Here is a 14,695-nt window from a genome sequence, read left to right as displayed (position 1 = left end):
CCCCCCTGGAGAGGGGCCTAGACCCCTCCTCCTGGCCTTCTAACCACTTCCCTTCTTTCCAGTAAGAAACTATTCAGGGCTGGGGGGCGGGGGACACACAGATACAACATCTTTCCTAGTTTCTCTTCCTAGGATTTTTAGAACAATTCAACTGGGCTGAAATATCTAGCTGATGATTCAGGTATAGATAAAGGGCATTGATTACTTGTTTTCCTTTATTGTTTTTAGACTGTGTTTGGAGAAAAACTGGTGGCTAAATTCTTATTTGAGAGTGATTTCTCAGATGATCCAATGCTTCCCTCACCTGACCAACTCAGGAGGAAAGTACTTCTCAAAAATAAGAAGTTAAAAGCCCATCAGACACCGGTGGATATATTAAAGCAAAAGGTACTGTCTTATTAAAGAAGTTATGAGTATGCTGTGTGCCCAGAACAAAGAAATTCATGTCATTCTAACCTTTCAGATGACTGATGGGTAACCAGTTTTTGAAGATTCAGTTTCCCTGAATGATACATTTGATTTTTGGCTTTCCACTGAATAGACTGATAAATACTCTTCCCACTTACATAAACTTTTGTTTTGAAAAATTGATGTAGAATGTACCTCATTATTTAATTTATTCTGAGCAGGATAATAAGTGACTCTTGTCTCTGGGCCTGGGCTTCACCGCTGTCAATCCCACAGTGGTCGCTATAGTCCGCTTTAAGAAGAGTCCCCTGTCGGGAGAGCACTTGGACATGGGGTTATGACTCCTGAGGTCAGTAGTAGAACCCCAATAGCAGCAGCCCTGTGCTCCCAGCATGGAAGTTGGCACAGTGTATCACTGTGGCATATGGACCCCAAGGCACTTCTGTACCTGCCTCACCCATGGAGATCTAGTCCCCGAGCACCACAGACTTGCCTATATAGGAGGGCCCTCAGCCCAAGAATCTGTGAAAAAGTTCAGGTCCAGGACCACTGAGTCCATATGCCAGGTTGAACTTACTCATCCCACAGACTGACAGCTGCCAAAACTATTTGTCCTATTTAGGAGAGCACTGTTGGCCCTGAAACACCACTTTTGAAAATTACAGCAACCGAGAGTTGCTGCATGAACCTCAGCCCCCCGCAGGACTAGAATGGTGCAGCCCCGGCAGCGTGGACAGTCCAAAGTAAAACTAGGTCACGGCCTAGAGCTTTTAATTTCTCTCTGAGCATCACCTCCAAGCCTCCAGACCCTACTCCAGCTCTGCTTTAAGTGGTTCCCAGAGAACAGATGGATTCTACGAGCCCAACAGATTTGGAATCTTTGTCCTAAGTCATTGATTAAAAAATGTCAAGTCGAGCTGTACAGCAGAAACCAACACAATATTTTAAATCAACTATACTCCAATAAAATGTTTGTTTTAAATTTCAAGTCAGATTGAGTCGAAAGTCCAGTTTGACCTAGTTGACTAGTCTGTTTGGAACAATCGTCTAATCTTCACTTCCATTAAGAATGTTTGGATATTCTTCCATCTGTGGATATGCTTAGATTTGTGAATCTTAAGACGTGATTTCCAGAAGTCAATGCTCAGGGTCTGACAGCACAAGGACCGTGAAACCATCACCTCTCTTAATTTGAACTTTATACCTCAGTTAACACAACCTAGAACTGTTCTCGCTTTTTAAATTCTTTAACGCCTACCAGGCTCATGTTGAGTTTGTGGAGAGCAAAGAGTTCAGTTATTTTCACAGGACTAAACTTATGCCTAGTCTCCCCATTTTTCCAGGTTTACAATTAATTTTAAATTTTTGTGTAGCAGGAGTCTCACATTTATCTCTGTTAAACTTGCTCTTCTTGGTTTTGGTTTGTTATTATAGCATACAAGGTTCTTTGTGGATTTTGACCTCTGTCATCCAATTATTTATTAGCAGTTTTCCAAATTGTGCCTTCACCCAAGTTGCCCTTGAGCCGGACGGCCAAGTGGAGAGCCCTGTGGCCCTTCTTGCAGGACCTCCCTCAAGTTTAGGTGATTATCACTCTTGTCTGGTGCTCTCTTCTCTGAAGCCCAGACTTCTGCAGAATCTGCTTCAACCTCTTTCTTTATAGAATAGAAATTGAGATCTAGGCATTTATGGGACTTTCTCCAAGCCACCCAGTTCATAGTGGCAGAGCCAGGATTCTGATTCAGGTCTTCAGGGAACACCTTGTCAAAGACAACACAGAAGTAGGATACGTTGATAACAATCACTGGGGCATTTTCAAAGACACAGATTCTTAGGTCCCAAATCTGCCCGACTACATCAGGATTTCCATAAGGAAGACTTGGTAATCTGTTTATTTAAAAATAATTCTTATCCTCATTTTTTTACATAACAGCTATTAACACGCATGGAGCTAGTGTTCCATAAAAACGTTGAGCCTGGACAATGCCCAGTTATCTGGAGTAGACTGCATGTAAAAGATTTATCTCGATATCAACATAGCCTACATTGTATCTTCCTTATGTATATATTTTTATTATAAAGGTAATATAACCACATTTCGGAAAGCTTGAAGAAGAATTATTTTAAAACACATAATTCCAAAGCCAAACACAACTTTTATCACAAGGATTCTTAACCTTAGTAATATCCACAGACAGAATTCAGGGGGTCCATGAAATTAGATGAAAAAAATTAAATTTTTTTTTGGCTGCGCCATGCAGCTTACAGGATCTTAGTTCCCCAACCAGGGATTGAACCCGTGCTCCCTGCAGTGGAAGCACAGAGTCCTAACCACTGGACCAATAGGGAATTCCTGAAAAAAAATTACATCTTCATTTTCACTAACCTCTAGCTGAAAGTTAGCCTTTCCTCTGATTATAAATGTAGGGAACAAACCACAGTAAAGTTGGCAGCATCTATGTCTCTGTCACCAGTAGAAATCACAGATGTTTCATATTATATCACAGTTGTTGCTAATATCTCCAAGAATTATTTATGCTCGTCACTATTTCAGAAACGTTACTTGACCTACCATTATATATTTTTTACTATGTTAATAAATAAACATATATTCCTAGAGCACAAATTTTTTTAAGATTTAATAACTGTATCAACATTCTTTTTTTCCTTTGTAATCTTATGTATTTTGTTCTATGCATTTAAAATATCATTCTGAGAAGGGACCTTACCTCACCAGACTGCCTAAGGGGCCTGTGCCATAAAAACAGGTCAAGAATCCCTACCGTATTAACATTTAACAGCTAGCCTTTTACGCACATCATTTTATATAATTATAATCATTATATGTAGACAGAAAGATAGTTATTGAACAAAAGATATAGAATTATATATATATGCATAGATACGTGTATACATGTATATGCTTACATGTCTAAATATTATTTATATCTATACACACACACAAAATTCTGTATCCTTTGTTCAATAAATACATACCACAATTATTTGTCAAGTCTTATTCTCTCAAGCAGATACACCATAGTTTACTGACGTCATTCCTCTATTGTTGGACTTTTAGGTTGCTTCCTGTTTTTAATTCACGCAAGTAACTTTGCCTATATTTTGGACTATTTCCTTATGCTAGGCTCCCAGATTTATATTTATTCTTGTGTCCTGTGATATTCCTTCACAGTAATTCTAGTCAAATGTAGAAGCACATGACCTCCCCGATAGCACACATCAATTTTCCAGAAATCTCTAGGCCTATTTTGTTAATCTGACTGATGGTTCAAATAAAGATCTGTTGAAAAAACTTTATTTAAACCAACTATTCTTTTAGTCTCATCCATAGGGATTCTAACATTTTTCTCAAGGTCAAAGAAAGGCCTTTAGATAGTATTTTAAGAAGGGGAAAAAAAACGGTTTCTTAGCAGAGATTTACTTTTCCAAAATGGATGGGCTGATTTGCTTCTTCATTTGGGATTGATGGTGGTTCTCTGAAGCATCCAGGTTTCTCCTGGTGGGGTTGTCCTAGGAAACCTGGATGGCTGGGCACCACACACGGATTCCTTGTGATTGTTTCCTAAAAGCTCCTGGCTTCCTCCTGTAGGGACGTTAACATTCACTTAAGTATTGACGTTGTGCTTTAAGTGACTGTAGAGTTTTGGGGCTTTTCTCAAATAATCAAAATTAGGTTAAGCCACTTTTTATGACTGTGGTAAGCCTTAGGTGGTCATTTGGTAAGCTATAAATGAAAGTTTAGTAGCTGGGCATCTGCAGTCTTTAATTGTTGATATGTTACAGGCTCATCAGCTAGCATCCATGCAAGCTCAGGCTTATAATGGTGGCAGTGCCAACCCTCCACCTGCTAATAACGAAGAAGAGGAAGATGAAGAGGACGAATATGATTATGACTATGAATCCCTCTCTGACGGTAAGAAAGCCAACCCTATGCTATACACAGGGAAGTGCCTGGAAGATTTTTCTACTGGGGTTTTTGGGTGTCTTTTTTTTCTTAGCAATAGACTTAGCAATAAGTCTATTGCTCCATAGACCAACAATACCGATTGTTGTAATATTATCTAAGAGTTTCTGGAACCCTGCTGCTTAGTAAGCAGGACCAAGCAAGGAAAGGGATTCTGTCAGCCACTACGGACACCACTCAAGGAAAGAATAGGAGGGTATGGGAAGCAATCCAGGGGTTGTTCCTAAATTGGTTTCTAGAGGAAGAGGTGGAATTACTGCAAAGAGACCCCGTTCCCACCCTTTCAGCAGCTGGTGTAGTGGATGCTCTTGGCAGGAATTGTAGACGAGGGCTGACTCTTTTCTCTCCCCTGCACCACCTGCAGGGGGCAGCATCGCGTTCCTGTGCTCTCTGCTGCTCCCCTTCACTCCCCGCCCCCCTTCCCTTGTTCTCACATTACTAAGCCAACCAGACATTTCCTTCTGACCCCACCAAAAAGATAGGTGATGGCTAATGGTGCAATACAAAAAAGTCACATGAATGATGTTACTTACCTATTAAAGGTGAAGGATTCTTCTTAGGAGATAATTAGGTTTCAGTTGTGTTTCATTTGCACTAAATTAGTGTCATTTGCTAGAGATTGCGAAATGTTTTCTCAGGTACCACTGCTGATGGTAGACTGTTTAATTTTGGCAACTTCTGAAAGACAAATATTCAGTAATGAAAAGATACCAAAGTTCCTGTTTATTTAAACGTTATAAATGTAGACTATATTACTTCTCTGTAGGATATTGTCTTGTTAATATGCAGATGTGCCCAGACCAGCAACCGTTTACCACTTGCATTAAGAGAATCAAGCTACACTCCTTCAAATATCTGCTTCTCACGAGCACGATTGTCTCCTGGTCGTGTTTGGTTTTGTGAGCCTCCATCATAGCCAGCAGCTACAGGCCAACCTCTTTCTGCCCCCAAATACAATACTAGTCTCTGTCCATGTAATATTTGTCCTTAGTAATTGTTGATTGCTTCATATAATCAACTAAAAGCCAATGTACCCGACCTGAAGTCCCATCAGATAACACGAGGGCATATTCTCTAATGGGGAGGACGAAAGTGGGAGAAAATGGGAAAGAGTCAAGGTCATTTCTTGTATCCTATTCCTCAGAAGTCGTGGGAGTATGAATCTTTTTATATTGACTTATTCCTCCCCGTGGATCTCTACCACAGTCATGGTAATGTTGTTTCATAGAACAAATTTATTTGATAAGAAATGAAAACCACATTGAAGAAATCAACCAAATCCAGATGTTATCTGCCCCTGTGAGAAGTTAGTGCTCTGGAAGATAAATTCACTCTCTATCATAAAATACTTCTGTGTTTTTTTCTGTACTTTTGAAAACAGGAAAGAAAAGACTTTTCTTAGTTATTAGTAATAGTAGTATAGGAAGTTTTGATATGCAGATAACAAAATGCATAGGGAAGGTGGGGGAAGGAGCTTTCTGATTTATTTTCAGTTAGGAGGGTAAAATTTAAACCCTACCCCACTGAATCTCTAGGACAGTTGCACGCTTTTTAAAAACCCACATGTGCTGGGGTGGGGTATACATGGAAAGCACCCTCAGGTTCTGCTCCAATAGACTGTGAGACCTTGGGTCAACGTCTTTTCACCACTCTAGACTTTAGGCCCCTCAGAGGCATAATGGGAAGATTTTGTTACAGGTTGTCAGATGTTCTCCCTTCTAACACTAACATCTATGATCTATGACAGTTAATTCCAATACCACCACATGATAATTTCCCATTTCATTAAAAGAGTCCTTTGACTGGCGGATTCCCAAATAGGCCTTGTAGTTGATTATGCCGGGACTTATTTAAGCTTACCCTATTAAGGCTTCCTGATGCTACTGTTAAATGCCAGACAGTCTTGCACTTTCGGTCATGGTTTGTGGTGCCGAGCTCATCCCTGCCTCCTTCCCTCAACCTTACTTCCTCTGGCTGAGATGAGAAGAAAACAGAAACCTGCTTGCTAAGGGTAGGACCATTCCCAGCTTCTTAGCAGGACCCCAAACGTTTCTAAGCTTCTTGTAATGATGGATCCCTTTGAGGATGAGATGGAAGCTGTGACCAGTCCCCTCAGAGAAATAAACATGGTCTCAAATTTCTACATAAAATTGCAAGAGTTTTCACAGGCCTTCTGAGCCCCTCGCAGGTACCTCAGGCTAGAAACCCGTCTCTAAAGTCTGGGTGGCCCAGTTTATCTCTGTGACAGCTCTAGTCCTCAGTTTTCACATACATAAAATGAGCAAATTCGTCTAAAACCTCTTTTGACTATAAAAATGTGATAGTTCTGGGCTTCCCTGCTGGCGCAGTGGTTAAGAATCCACCTGCCAATGCAGGGGACATGGGTTCGAGCCCTGGTCCGGGAAGACCCCACATGCCGCAGAGCAACTTAAGCCTGTGCCTCACAACTACTGAGCCTGCGCTCTAGAGCCCGCGAGCCACAACTACTGAAGCCTGCATGCCACAACTACTGAAACCTGCACGCCTAGAGCCCGTGCTCTGCAACAAGAGAAGCCACCGCAATGAGAAGCCTGTGCACCACAACGAAGAGTAGCCCCTGCTCGCCACAACCAGAGAAAGCCCACACACAGCAAAGAAGACCCAACACAGCCAAAAATAAATAAAATAAAATACATTAATTTAAAAAAAGAACGCTTTAAAAGAAAAAATGTGATAGTTCCTAGGCACAAAATTACTTCCAGAAAATCTAAAGGAAGTTGCAAATGAGGCTCAAGTATTTCAAGAACTGCTTCTCTGCCTTTTGGCCACTAAGTTCTTGATGAATATTTATTCAATTAAATTTTATTAAATAAACATCAGTTAATTTTTTCCCAACCTTGCTGTTTATCTTGACTAGCTTTGAACATGCACTAGAGTAGAGATTTGAATTTCCAACTTCATATAGACATTCTATGACTTCGTATATATGAAGTCTAATGACTGCATGATTCTAACAAATTAATCAATTTATATCCATTTGACATAAAGTATTTTGGGGAGTATTAGGACAATCAGTAGCTGAAAATACGCAATGTGAATGTGGCAGCGTGATTAACATTAACAATGTTTGCACTTCTTTTATTGCTAGCCTTTGCATCCCTTAATAGTCAAAATATTACATCGATGGAAGATTTCTTATTTCATTTACCTTGTAATCTAAGCTGTTGTTATTCATGCTTTGCTTCATACCTTAGTTTAATTTATCTGGCTTTTTGCCTTTATTTTCCTTACTTTTATCCCCTTTCTGATTCTGTTTTTCTGTAGCAGATGTCCTTACTGCTTCTCCTGTTCCTAACAGTCAGGAAGGTAAAGCCACTTGAACCTGACCTTGTAACTGCATGAATGTCGGCATTCTGTTTCCATTTGCTTAGGCCTGATTAGCATGAAGTTGTGACCCTCATAAGAATAAAAATGTAATTAAATGATTGATCTCGTTTATTTCTTGGCAGCCTGCATGGCCCTGATTTGGTATAAGGATATTTTGGTCTAAGCATTTGTGATCTGATGAGATAGTAAAATCATGGGTGAGAAATGAGCTTTCTTGTTTTTCGTTTTTCCTTTTAAAAGAACATAATCATGTTATATCTCTAACACCTTTAAAATCACTTTGAATAGTAATACCAAAACAAGAGCAAAGTATAAGATTATCTGTCATACTTTGGAAATTTTTAGATATATTTTAATTCCTATCCTTAAGATTTTCCCTTAATAAATTGATAGACAGTTATGAAAAAATTACTTTCCAATTAAGCATAATTGTGAAAACTACATTGCAAATAAGTGTCTTTTTCCCTCCGGTTTTGACATTTCTAGAGGTAAAAAAAGCTAATAGCTTCATTTTAAAGTGAGAGTGATTAAATCATGCCTGCACCATCTAGAAGTGCTTCAACCACTAAATCCTTCCCAGACTTGTGTGCTGAGAGCTTCTTGACAGGGTATCTTCCATAATGTTTGCACAGTTCCAACCATCTGTATGAAAATGAGCTTTCTCATTTAGATTACGTCTATATGGTACCAAAACTACCGGTAAATTAGTCTATTCAATCAAAAATAAATGTATCATTTAACAAATTTTTAAAATTATACTTCAAGCCATCATTTTGGTAACATGTAGCCAGTGCCTCAGTCTTACATTACAGATAAGCACAAGTACCTGGATATCCTTGCAATGATGTAGCCATAGCCCTTAAGTGAAGCATTCAGTTCTTGTTTGCTGAAGCCTGCCAACTCATTTTCAGACAACATTCTAGAAGACAGACCTGAAAATAAATCATGTAATGACAAACTTCAGTTTGAGTATAATGAAGAAATCCCCAAGAGGATAAAGAAAGCAGATAACTCTGCTTGCAACAAAGGAAAGGTGGGTGAATGGTTTCTGTTAAATTACACTTGGACCGTCAGTTTCAGATAGGATTTCACTCCCTCCCTATCCTCTCCCTTCACCTCTCTGCTCACTTTCCCTTAGACACCAAAGTCCACATGGTGATGTTATGGGACCCCCATCTGCAATTTATAGAAGGTTGGTCATCGATTTGTCCAGCCAATACCTACTGAAGATGTAGTGTGTGGCAGGCACTGAGATAGCGCAGGAGGTGATTTGGCCATGGAGACAAACATGTAAACAGTGCTTGTAGATAAGTACAAAGAACAGTGATTACACAGTGTAATCAGAGCATGATGATGTTGAGAAGCAGACAGAAACAGGGCATTCAGACCAGGAGGCTGGTACATTCAAGGAATTGCTAGAAGTTTTAAAGGTGTTTGGGATGACCAGGAAGATAAACAGGGCTGATTGGGAAGTGTTAACAGAGGAAGGACAACAAGAATAGAAAGAAAAATGAGATACCCGGACCCAACCCTCAAGTGCCTCACAGTGTATAGACTCTGAGCAGATCTATAGACATAGTTACAGTGACATTGTTGGACAACAAAATAATAAAATACGCCAAAAATTTGAGCCACAGAAGATACATACTCCACTATCTGTTCGTTCAACAACTATGCGTTGAATGTTCCACATTTAAGACGCTGGACTGTACTCTGAGGGAAGATGAAGATGAGTTAGACTCAGCCCTTGCTCTCAGAAAGCTTTTCTCTAGGGAAGGTGTTAGGACATGTATATGGATAAGATAGAGCAAGTGAAGCACAGTGATGACAGGAGAAAGGAACAAAGAGCTTTAGGGATTCCAAGGTGAGTGGCATATACCTTCCCTGTAAACCAGTATCATTTTTCCCTTGTTAGGTTTATGACATGGAACTGGGAGAAGAATTTTATCTTCCTCAGAATAAAAAGGAAAGCAGACAGATTGCACCAGAGCTTTCTGACCTTGTCATCTATTGCCAAGCAGTAAAGTTTCCAGGTAAGAATAGACAGTATCAAATGAACTTATTTACAAACAGAAACAGACTCACTGACTTAGAGAATGAACTGGTGGTTGCCGGGAGTCGGGTGGGGGGAATAGTTAGGGAGTTTAGGATTTACATCTACACACTGTATTTAAAATGAATAACCAGCAGGGACCTAATGTATAGCATAAGGAACTCTGCTCAATATTATGTAACAACTTAAATGGAAAAATAATTTGGAAAAGAATAGATACATGTGTATGTATAACTGAATCACTTTGCTGTACACCTGAAACTAACACAATGTTGTTAATCAAGTACTCCAATATAAAATAAAAGTTAAAAAAAAAAGAATAGACAGTATATAACTGATTCACTCTGTTATAAAGCAGAAACTAACACACCATTGTAAAGCAATTATACCCCAATAAAGATGTTAAAAAAAAAAGAATAGACAGTATCATTTATAGCATTTAAAGATACCAAAAGATTAAAATATGCTATTTATTTAATTGGGCGTCATGAATGCTCTCCAAATAACTAAATTGTTTTGCTGAAATCATTGTTACAGTATCTAATAAATATTTATTATTATTATTTGCTTTGATGCTGATGAGGAGAATACCATAAAATGTTCATTTTTCAGATCATATCATGTCTCTCCATTATAGTTAATAATAATAATATTCATAACATCTAATAGCTAAAATTTATTAAGCACTTAATACCAGGATTTATGCTACGTATTTTATGTACATCGTCTTAAATGACTCCATAATAATTCTATGAGTAGGTGGATTTATCTCCATTTCTAAATAACAGTCTGAGAGAGATGAAATAATTGGCCCAAGGTTTCAGAGCATATCAGTTAAGACTCTTGTGTTTGAAAGTGGCAGAAGTTACTTAAGCAAAGAAGAAATTTATTGGCTTATGTGTTGAAAAGTGAAGGGATATATGAGTTTCAGGTACAGCTTGGTCCAGGGCTTTCTGTCTCCATATTTCTCACTCTGCTGCTACTATGTTGGCTCTTTTCCCTTTGCGGTTGCAAGGCAGCTGCAGCAGGCTAACACTGCATACTTCTAGATTCAGCTTCAGTATGAGTCTCTTCCAGAACTTTCAGCAGCAGTTTCATGGTTTTCACTGGATCCTTTGCCCATCCCTGAACCAGTCACTGTGGCCAAGGACATGCAGTGCTCTGGCTGTCTAGGGCTTAGTCACGTGCCCCATCCCTGAGCTGGGTAGTGAGTCTCCACCCAAACTGCAAAGATCAAGGACAAAGTTTCAGTGGAGAGGTTTCCCCAGTTGGCCATTTTTAGAAGTACAAGCGAACTTAAGCTGATAAACCACTGCCCCCCCAAAAATATGCACTTCAGTTAATAAGTGGTAGGACTATGATTCTGAAGCCTGTCTATCTCCAAAGTTCTGCCTTTAACCCTAGCACTACCCTGCCTCTCTTGTTAGGGTGTGCTGTCAATGAGCTCATCCAGATGGGGCAGCAGGAGGTGGAGGGCAAACAGGAAAGTCCATAAATATATAGAAGTCAGAAAAATTCATCTCCTTCTATTAAGAAGGATTCCCTTGTACAAGATTTCTGAGGACAGGAGAGCAGCTGGAATTGGGGGATCCGTCTAAATGTTAGTAAGCAGCATATATGAACTTGGTCTAGAGAGGGAAGTTAAAATACCAACCCTCATTTTTTTTTTTTTTTTTTTTCGGTACGCGGGCCTCTCACCGTTGTGGTCTCTCCCGTTGCGGAGCACAGGCTCCGGACGCACAGGCTCAGCGGCCATGGCCCACGGGCCCAGCCGCTCCGCGGCACACGGGATCCTCCCGGACCGGGGCACGAACCCGTGTCCCCTGAATTGGCAGGCGGACTCTCAACCACTGTGCCACCAGGGAAGCCCCCAACCCTCATTTTTTTTAAGATGGTCTAGACGCGGATCCTGGCTTCCAGAGACTTCTCTTAAGCCCTAGTTCTCACACTCTGCCCTGCAAATGGGACAGAGGTCCTGGACGATTGGAAAACTAGGTAACGAGTGGTCTGTTCACACACCAGAGGGGGAAAAAAATCGTAGATGAAGCTTTCTCAATTTTAAGTTTTCTCCCATAAATTGTTCTTAAACTTCTGGTAGCTGCTACTGCTTATCTACTAGCAAATTCTGTTGAGGAGGATGAGAATAAATAAGTAGCAAGCAAAGATTTCCAAGAAATGCAAGACCTTAGCTATGTAGGTTTAGTTTCACAGATCCTGACTTTCTGTCTCATAAGTACAGTATGACCTTATCTGCAGCTGGTGAAATTGTTCTTATCACGGGGTAAAATCCTTTCACTGTCAAAGAGCCTCATGGCCTGCATGTCCTTCATCACAGGAACAGATGGGAAGACCACTCCATCCAAGAACCATACTCACTGCATCTCTTGTTCTTTATAAATTCAGCTGCCACTGCACCCAAACCATTCCTCTGGCTTTGTCTTTTCCTCTCAAGCACTGAGTAAACAAAGAGCACAAATTCCAAGAGATATTTGAAGTCACTATGAGAGATACAGTTTCTGTACGGGTAGAGAATTGTGGAAGGGTCAAAAAGTCATTTGGTCTAGCTTTTGACTTGAGACACAGGCGAAGCATGGGGTTATTTGACTTATTTTTAAAATTCCAAGTATGCTGTTTTTTTAAAGTGTTTATATAACACACATTCTTTATAGGTATACTATATTCTAATATATGTTTTTAGTAATTGAAGTTTCTTACATTTTTCTTTCCCCAAATTTATTTTCTTTCTCAAAATGACTAAATTATATTGCCAGGATCGTTGTCGTAATACCTTCTAAATATTTATTGTCATTATGATTAGTTTTGATGCTCAGGAGGAAAATACCATAATGTGTTCATTTTCTTGAGCCATAACTTAATAAATTATATTAATTACAATAATAAAAAATGTTCATTTTGCTACACTGTTGATTTTAATTTTGCTACGTTATCAATTTCAATGCATCTCACCTTTCACCATCCCAAGTCCCTTCCAAGGAGCCACATGAAAAAAACTCTTCCGAGCAGTGAGGCATCATGAAGATCATGGGTATGACCTTCCCCAGAAGTAAAGTAACTTCCCCAAGATCACAGACCTGCTTCAGTGGCAGGGCTCCACTACTCAGTGAGCTTGGCCAGGACAGTTCCATAACTTCTCTGCACTTGGGATTCCCTACCTGCGAAAGAGGCATAACATTGCTAACTTGCAGGGTTATTGTAAAAAGTAGCGATAAGGTATGCAACGTGACTAGCACACTATCTGGAAAATAGTTGGCTCTCTCGAAATGGCTGTTGTCATTTTCACTGGTGAACAGACCAGCAGGGGAGATGAAGGTTCTTTGTTGCTCCTTCGATTACTTCTCTGTGCCTCTCCAGATTCCTTCCCCTTTCTTTATCACCCAGCCCTTGTTTCCTTGCGTGCTCACCCCACCCCAGAGAACGCCCAGGCTCCTCACAGGAGGGCCCACATACCCCTGGAGGATGTCAACATGTGCTGGGGTGTGTGCAAAAACCCCAGAAAGAACATGGCCCCTCACTCTGACCCCTCATCTCTTTTACTCGGGAGAAAATCCATTGTTAGATCATTGTGCAGAGGGCAAAATTCACATAAAGTTTTAAGATAAAGCATAAGAATTCACTGTTCCAAGTTTGTGCATCTTTGCAGTTTTGGATACTTCAGAGGAAAAAAAATGTAGAAACCCCACAGCTGCTGTGTACTGAGCAATTTCTCTGAACAGGACACTCTATTAAGTATGCGGATATACATTATCTCATTTAATCCTAACCATGACCCTTTTGGAGATGAAGAAGAAGTGATCAGAGAGGTTAAGTAATTTGTGTGAGGTCACATCACAGGGAACAGGGTTTAAACACTAGAGTCTACACGCTTATTAAACACTAGTTTATCCTGTCTTCTCTGATGATGTTCTTGGAAGATAAATTTTCATCTCAAAGTGGCCCCTCTGAATGCTGCTTCAGTTAAAGGAAATACTCCCTAATGGTACAATTGTAGACAGTGAGAATGGTTTGGAGGCACTGGTGACTTTAAATTACACTTCCTGCCCTGGAGCCAGGTCTGCATGGTGTGCATTCATTTCCTCATTCAGCAAATATCTGTGAAGTTCCCGCTGCGCCGGGCACTGTGACAGGCAGGAAGGATTCAGGGAGTGGTTGGACCAGAAGAGAGAAAGAGAAGCCATGAAACATGATTACCATCATAATCTGTTTCCCATTCAATCCTCAGATTAACCCTGTGAGTGAGTTCCTATCATTGCACCCATTTTGTAGATAAGAAAACTGAGGAATCAAGAAGGCAGATGTTAAGTCAAAGCTCATTCAGGAAGGAATTGATCCTAGACAATTATGACGCTACCGCTCAGGCTCTTGGCCATTCTTTCATCTCTCCATACTGCGTGGTTAGGTTCTGGAGCCCTTTCTTTTCACGCAATTTTTCGAAATCTTTCTGGTGTACAATCAGATGGGTGTGAGTGTGATCTGTGGTTGTCCTGTAATAATCATGCAGGCCTTGTCACATTTGCCAACAGAGATAAAAACTTTGCTATCATTGCCTGCAATGCTATCATTAACGGTGCTAAAAATGCTAGCAGGTCTTCTGTACTGGGTTACAAGGGAATAGTAGGACTTCAAAATAAACATTAACAGGGATGGAAAATGTTGAGTTCCCTTGCTTGTAGTTTTTGGCTTATTTATCTTCATTTTATGGGAACAGGCCTGTCAACTCTAAATGCATCTGGCTCTAGCAGAGGAAAAGAAAGGAAAAGCAGGAAGTCCATTTTTGGCAACAATCCGGGCAGAATGAGCCCCGGGGAGACAGCATCACTTAACAAAACATCTGGAAAAAGTAAAGTCACCTTCTAACAGTATCT

At 40.1% G+C, this 14,695-nt stretch overlaps 1 protein-coding gene across 2 annotated transcripts in view; it reads left to right on the top strand.

Annotated features, from left to right (window-relative positions):
* The window catches only part of PLCE1 (phospholipase C epsilon 1), a 317,614-nt gene that overhangs the window by 272,970 nt on the left and 29,949 nt on the right, over positions 1 to 14,695 (top strand). For both annotated transcript variants that reach the window (XM_073794169.1, XM_019939658.3), the window contains exons 19-23: positions 229 to 387; positions 4,213 to 4,342; positions 8,671 to 8,792; positions 9,675 to 9,792; positions 14,539 to 14,670. In XM_073794169.1, the coding sequence (XP_073650270.1) occupies positions 229 to 387; positions 4,213 to 4,342; positions 8,671 to 8,792; positions 9,675 to 9,792; positions 14,539 to 14,670 (661 nt within the window). The remainder of the gene's footprint in view (positions 1 to 228; positions 388 to 4,212; positions 4,343 to 8,670; positions 8,793 to 9,674; positions 9,793 to 14,538; positions 14,671 to 14,695) is intronic.

The sequence above is a fragment of the Tursiops truncatus genome, chromosome 16 (assembly GCF_011762595.2).
Source record: "Tursiops truncatus isolate mTurTru1 chromosome 16, mTurTru1.mat.Y, whole genome shotgun sequence".
Taxonomy (NCBI): Eukaryota; Metazoa; Chordata; class Mammalia; order Artiodactyla; family Delphinidae; genus Tursiops; species Tursiops truncatus.
The sequence above is the reverse complement of the archived record's forward strand: the minus strand, read 5'-3'. Positions and strand labels throughout refer to the sequence as shown.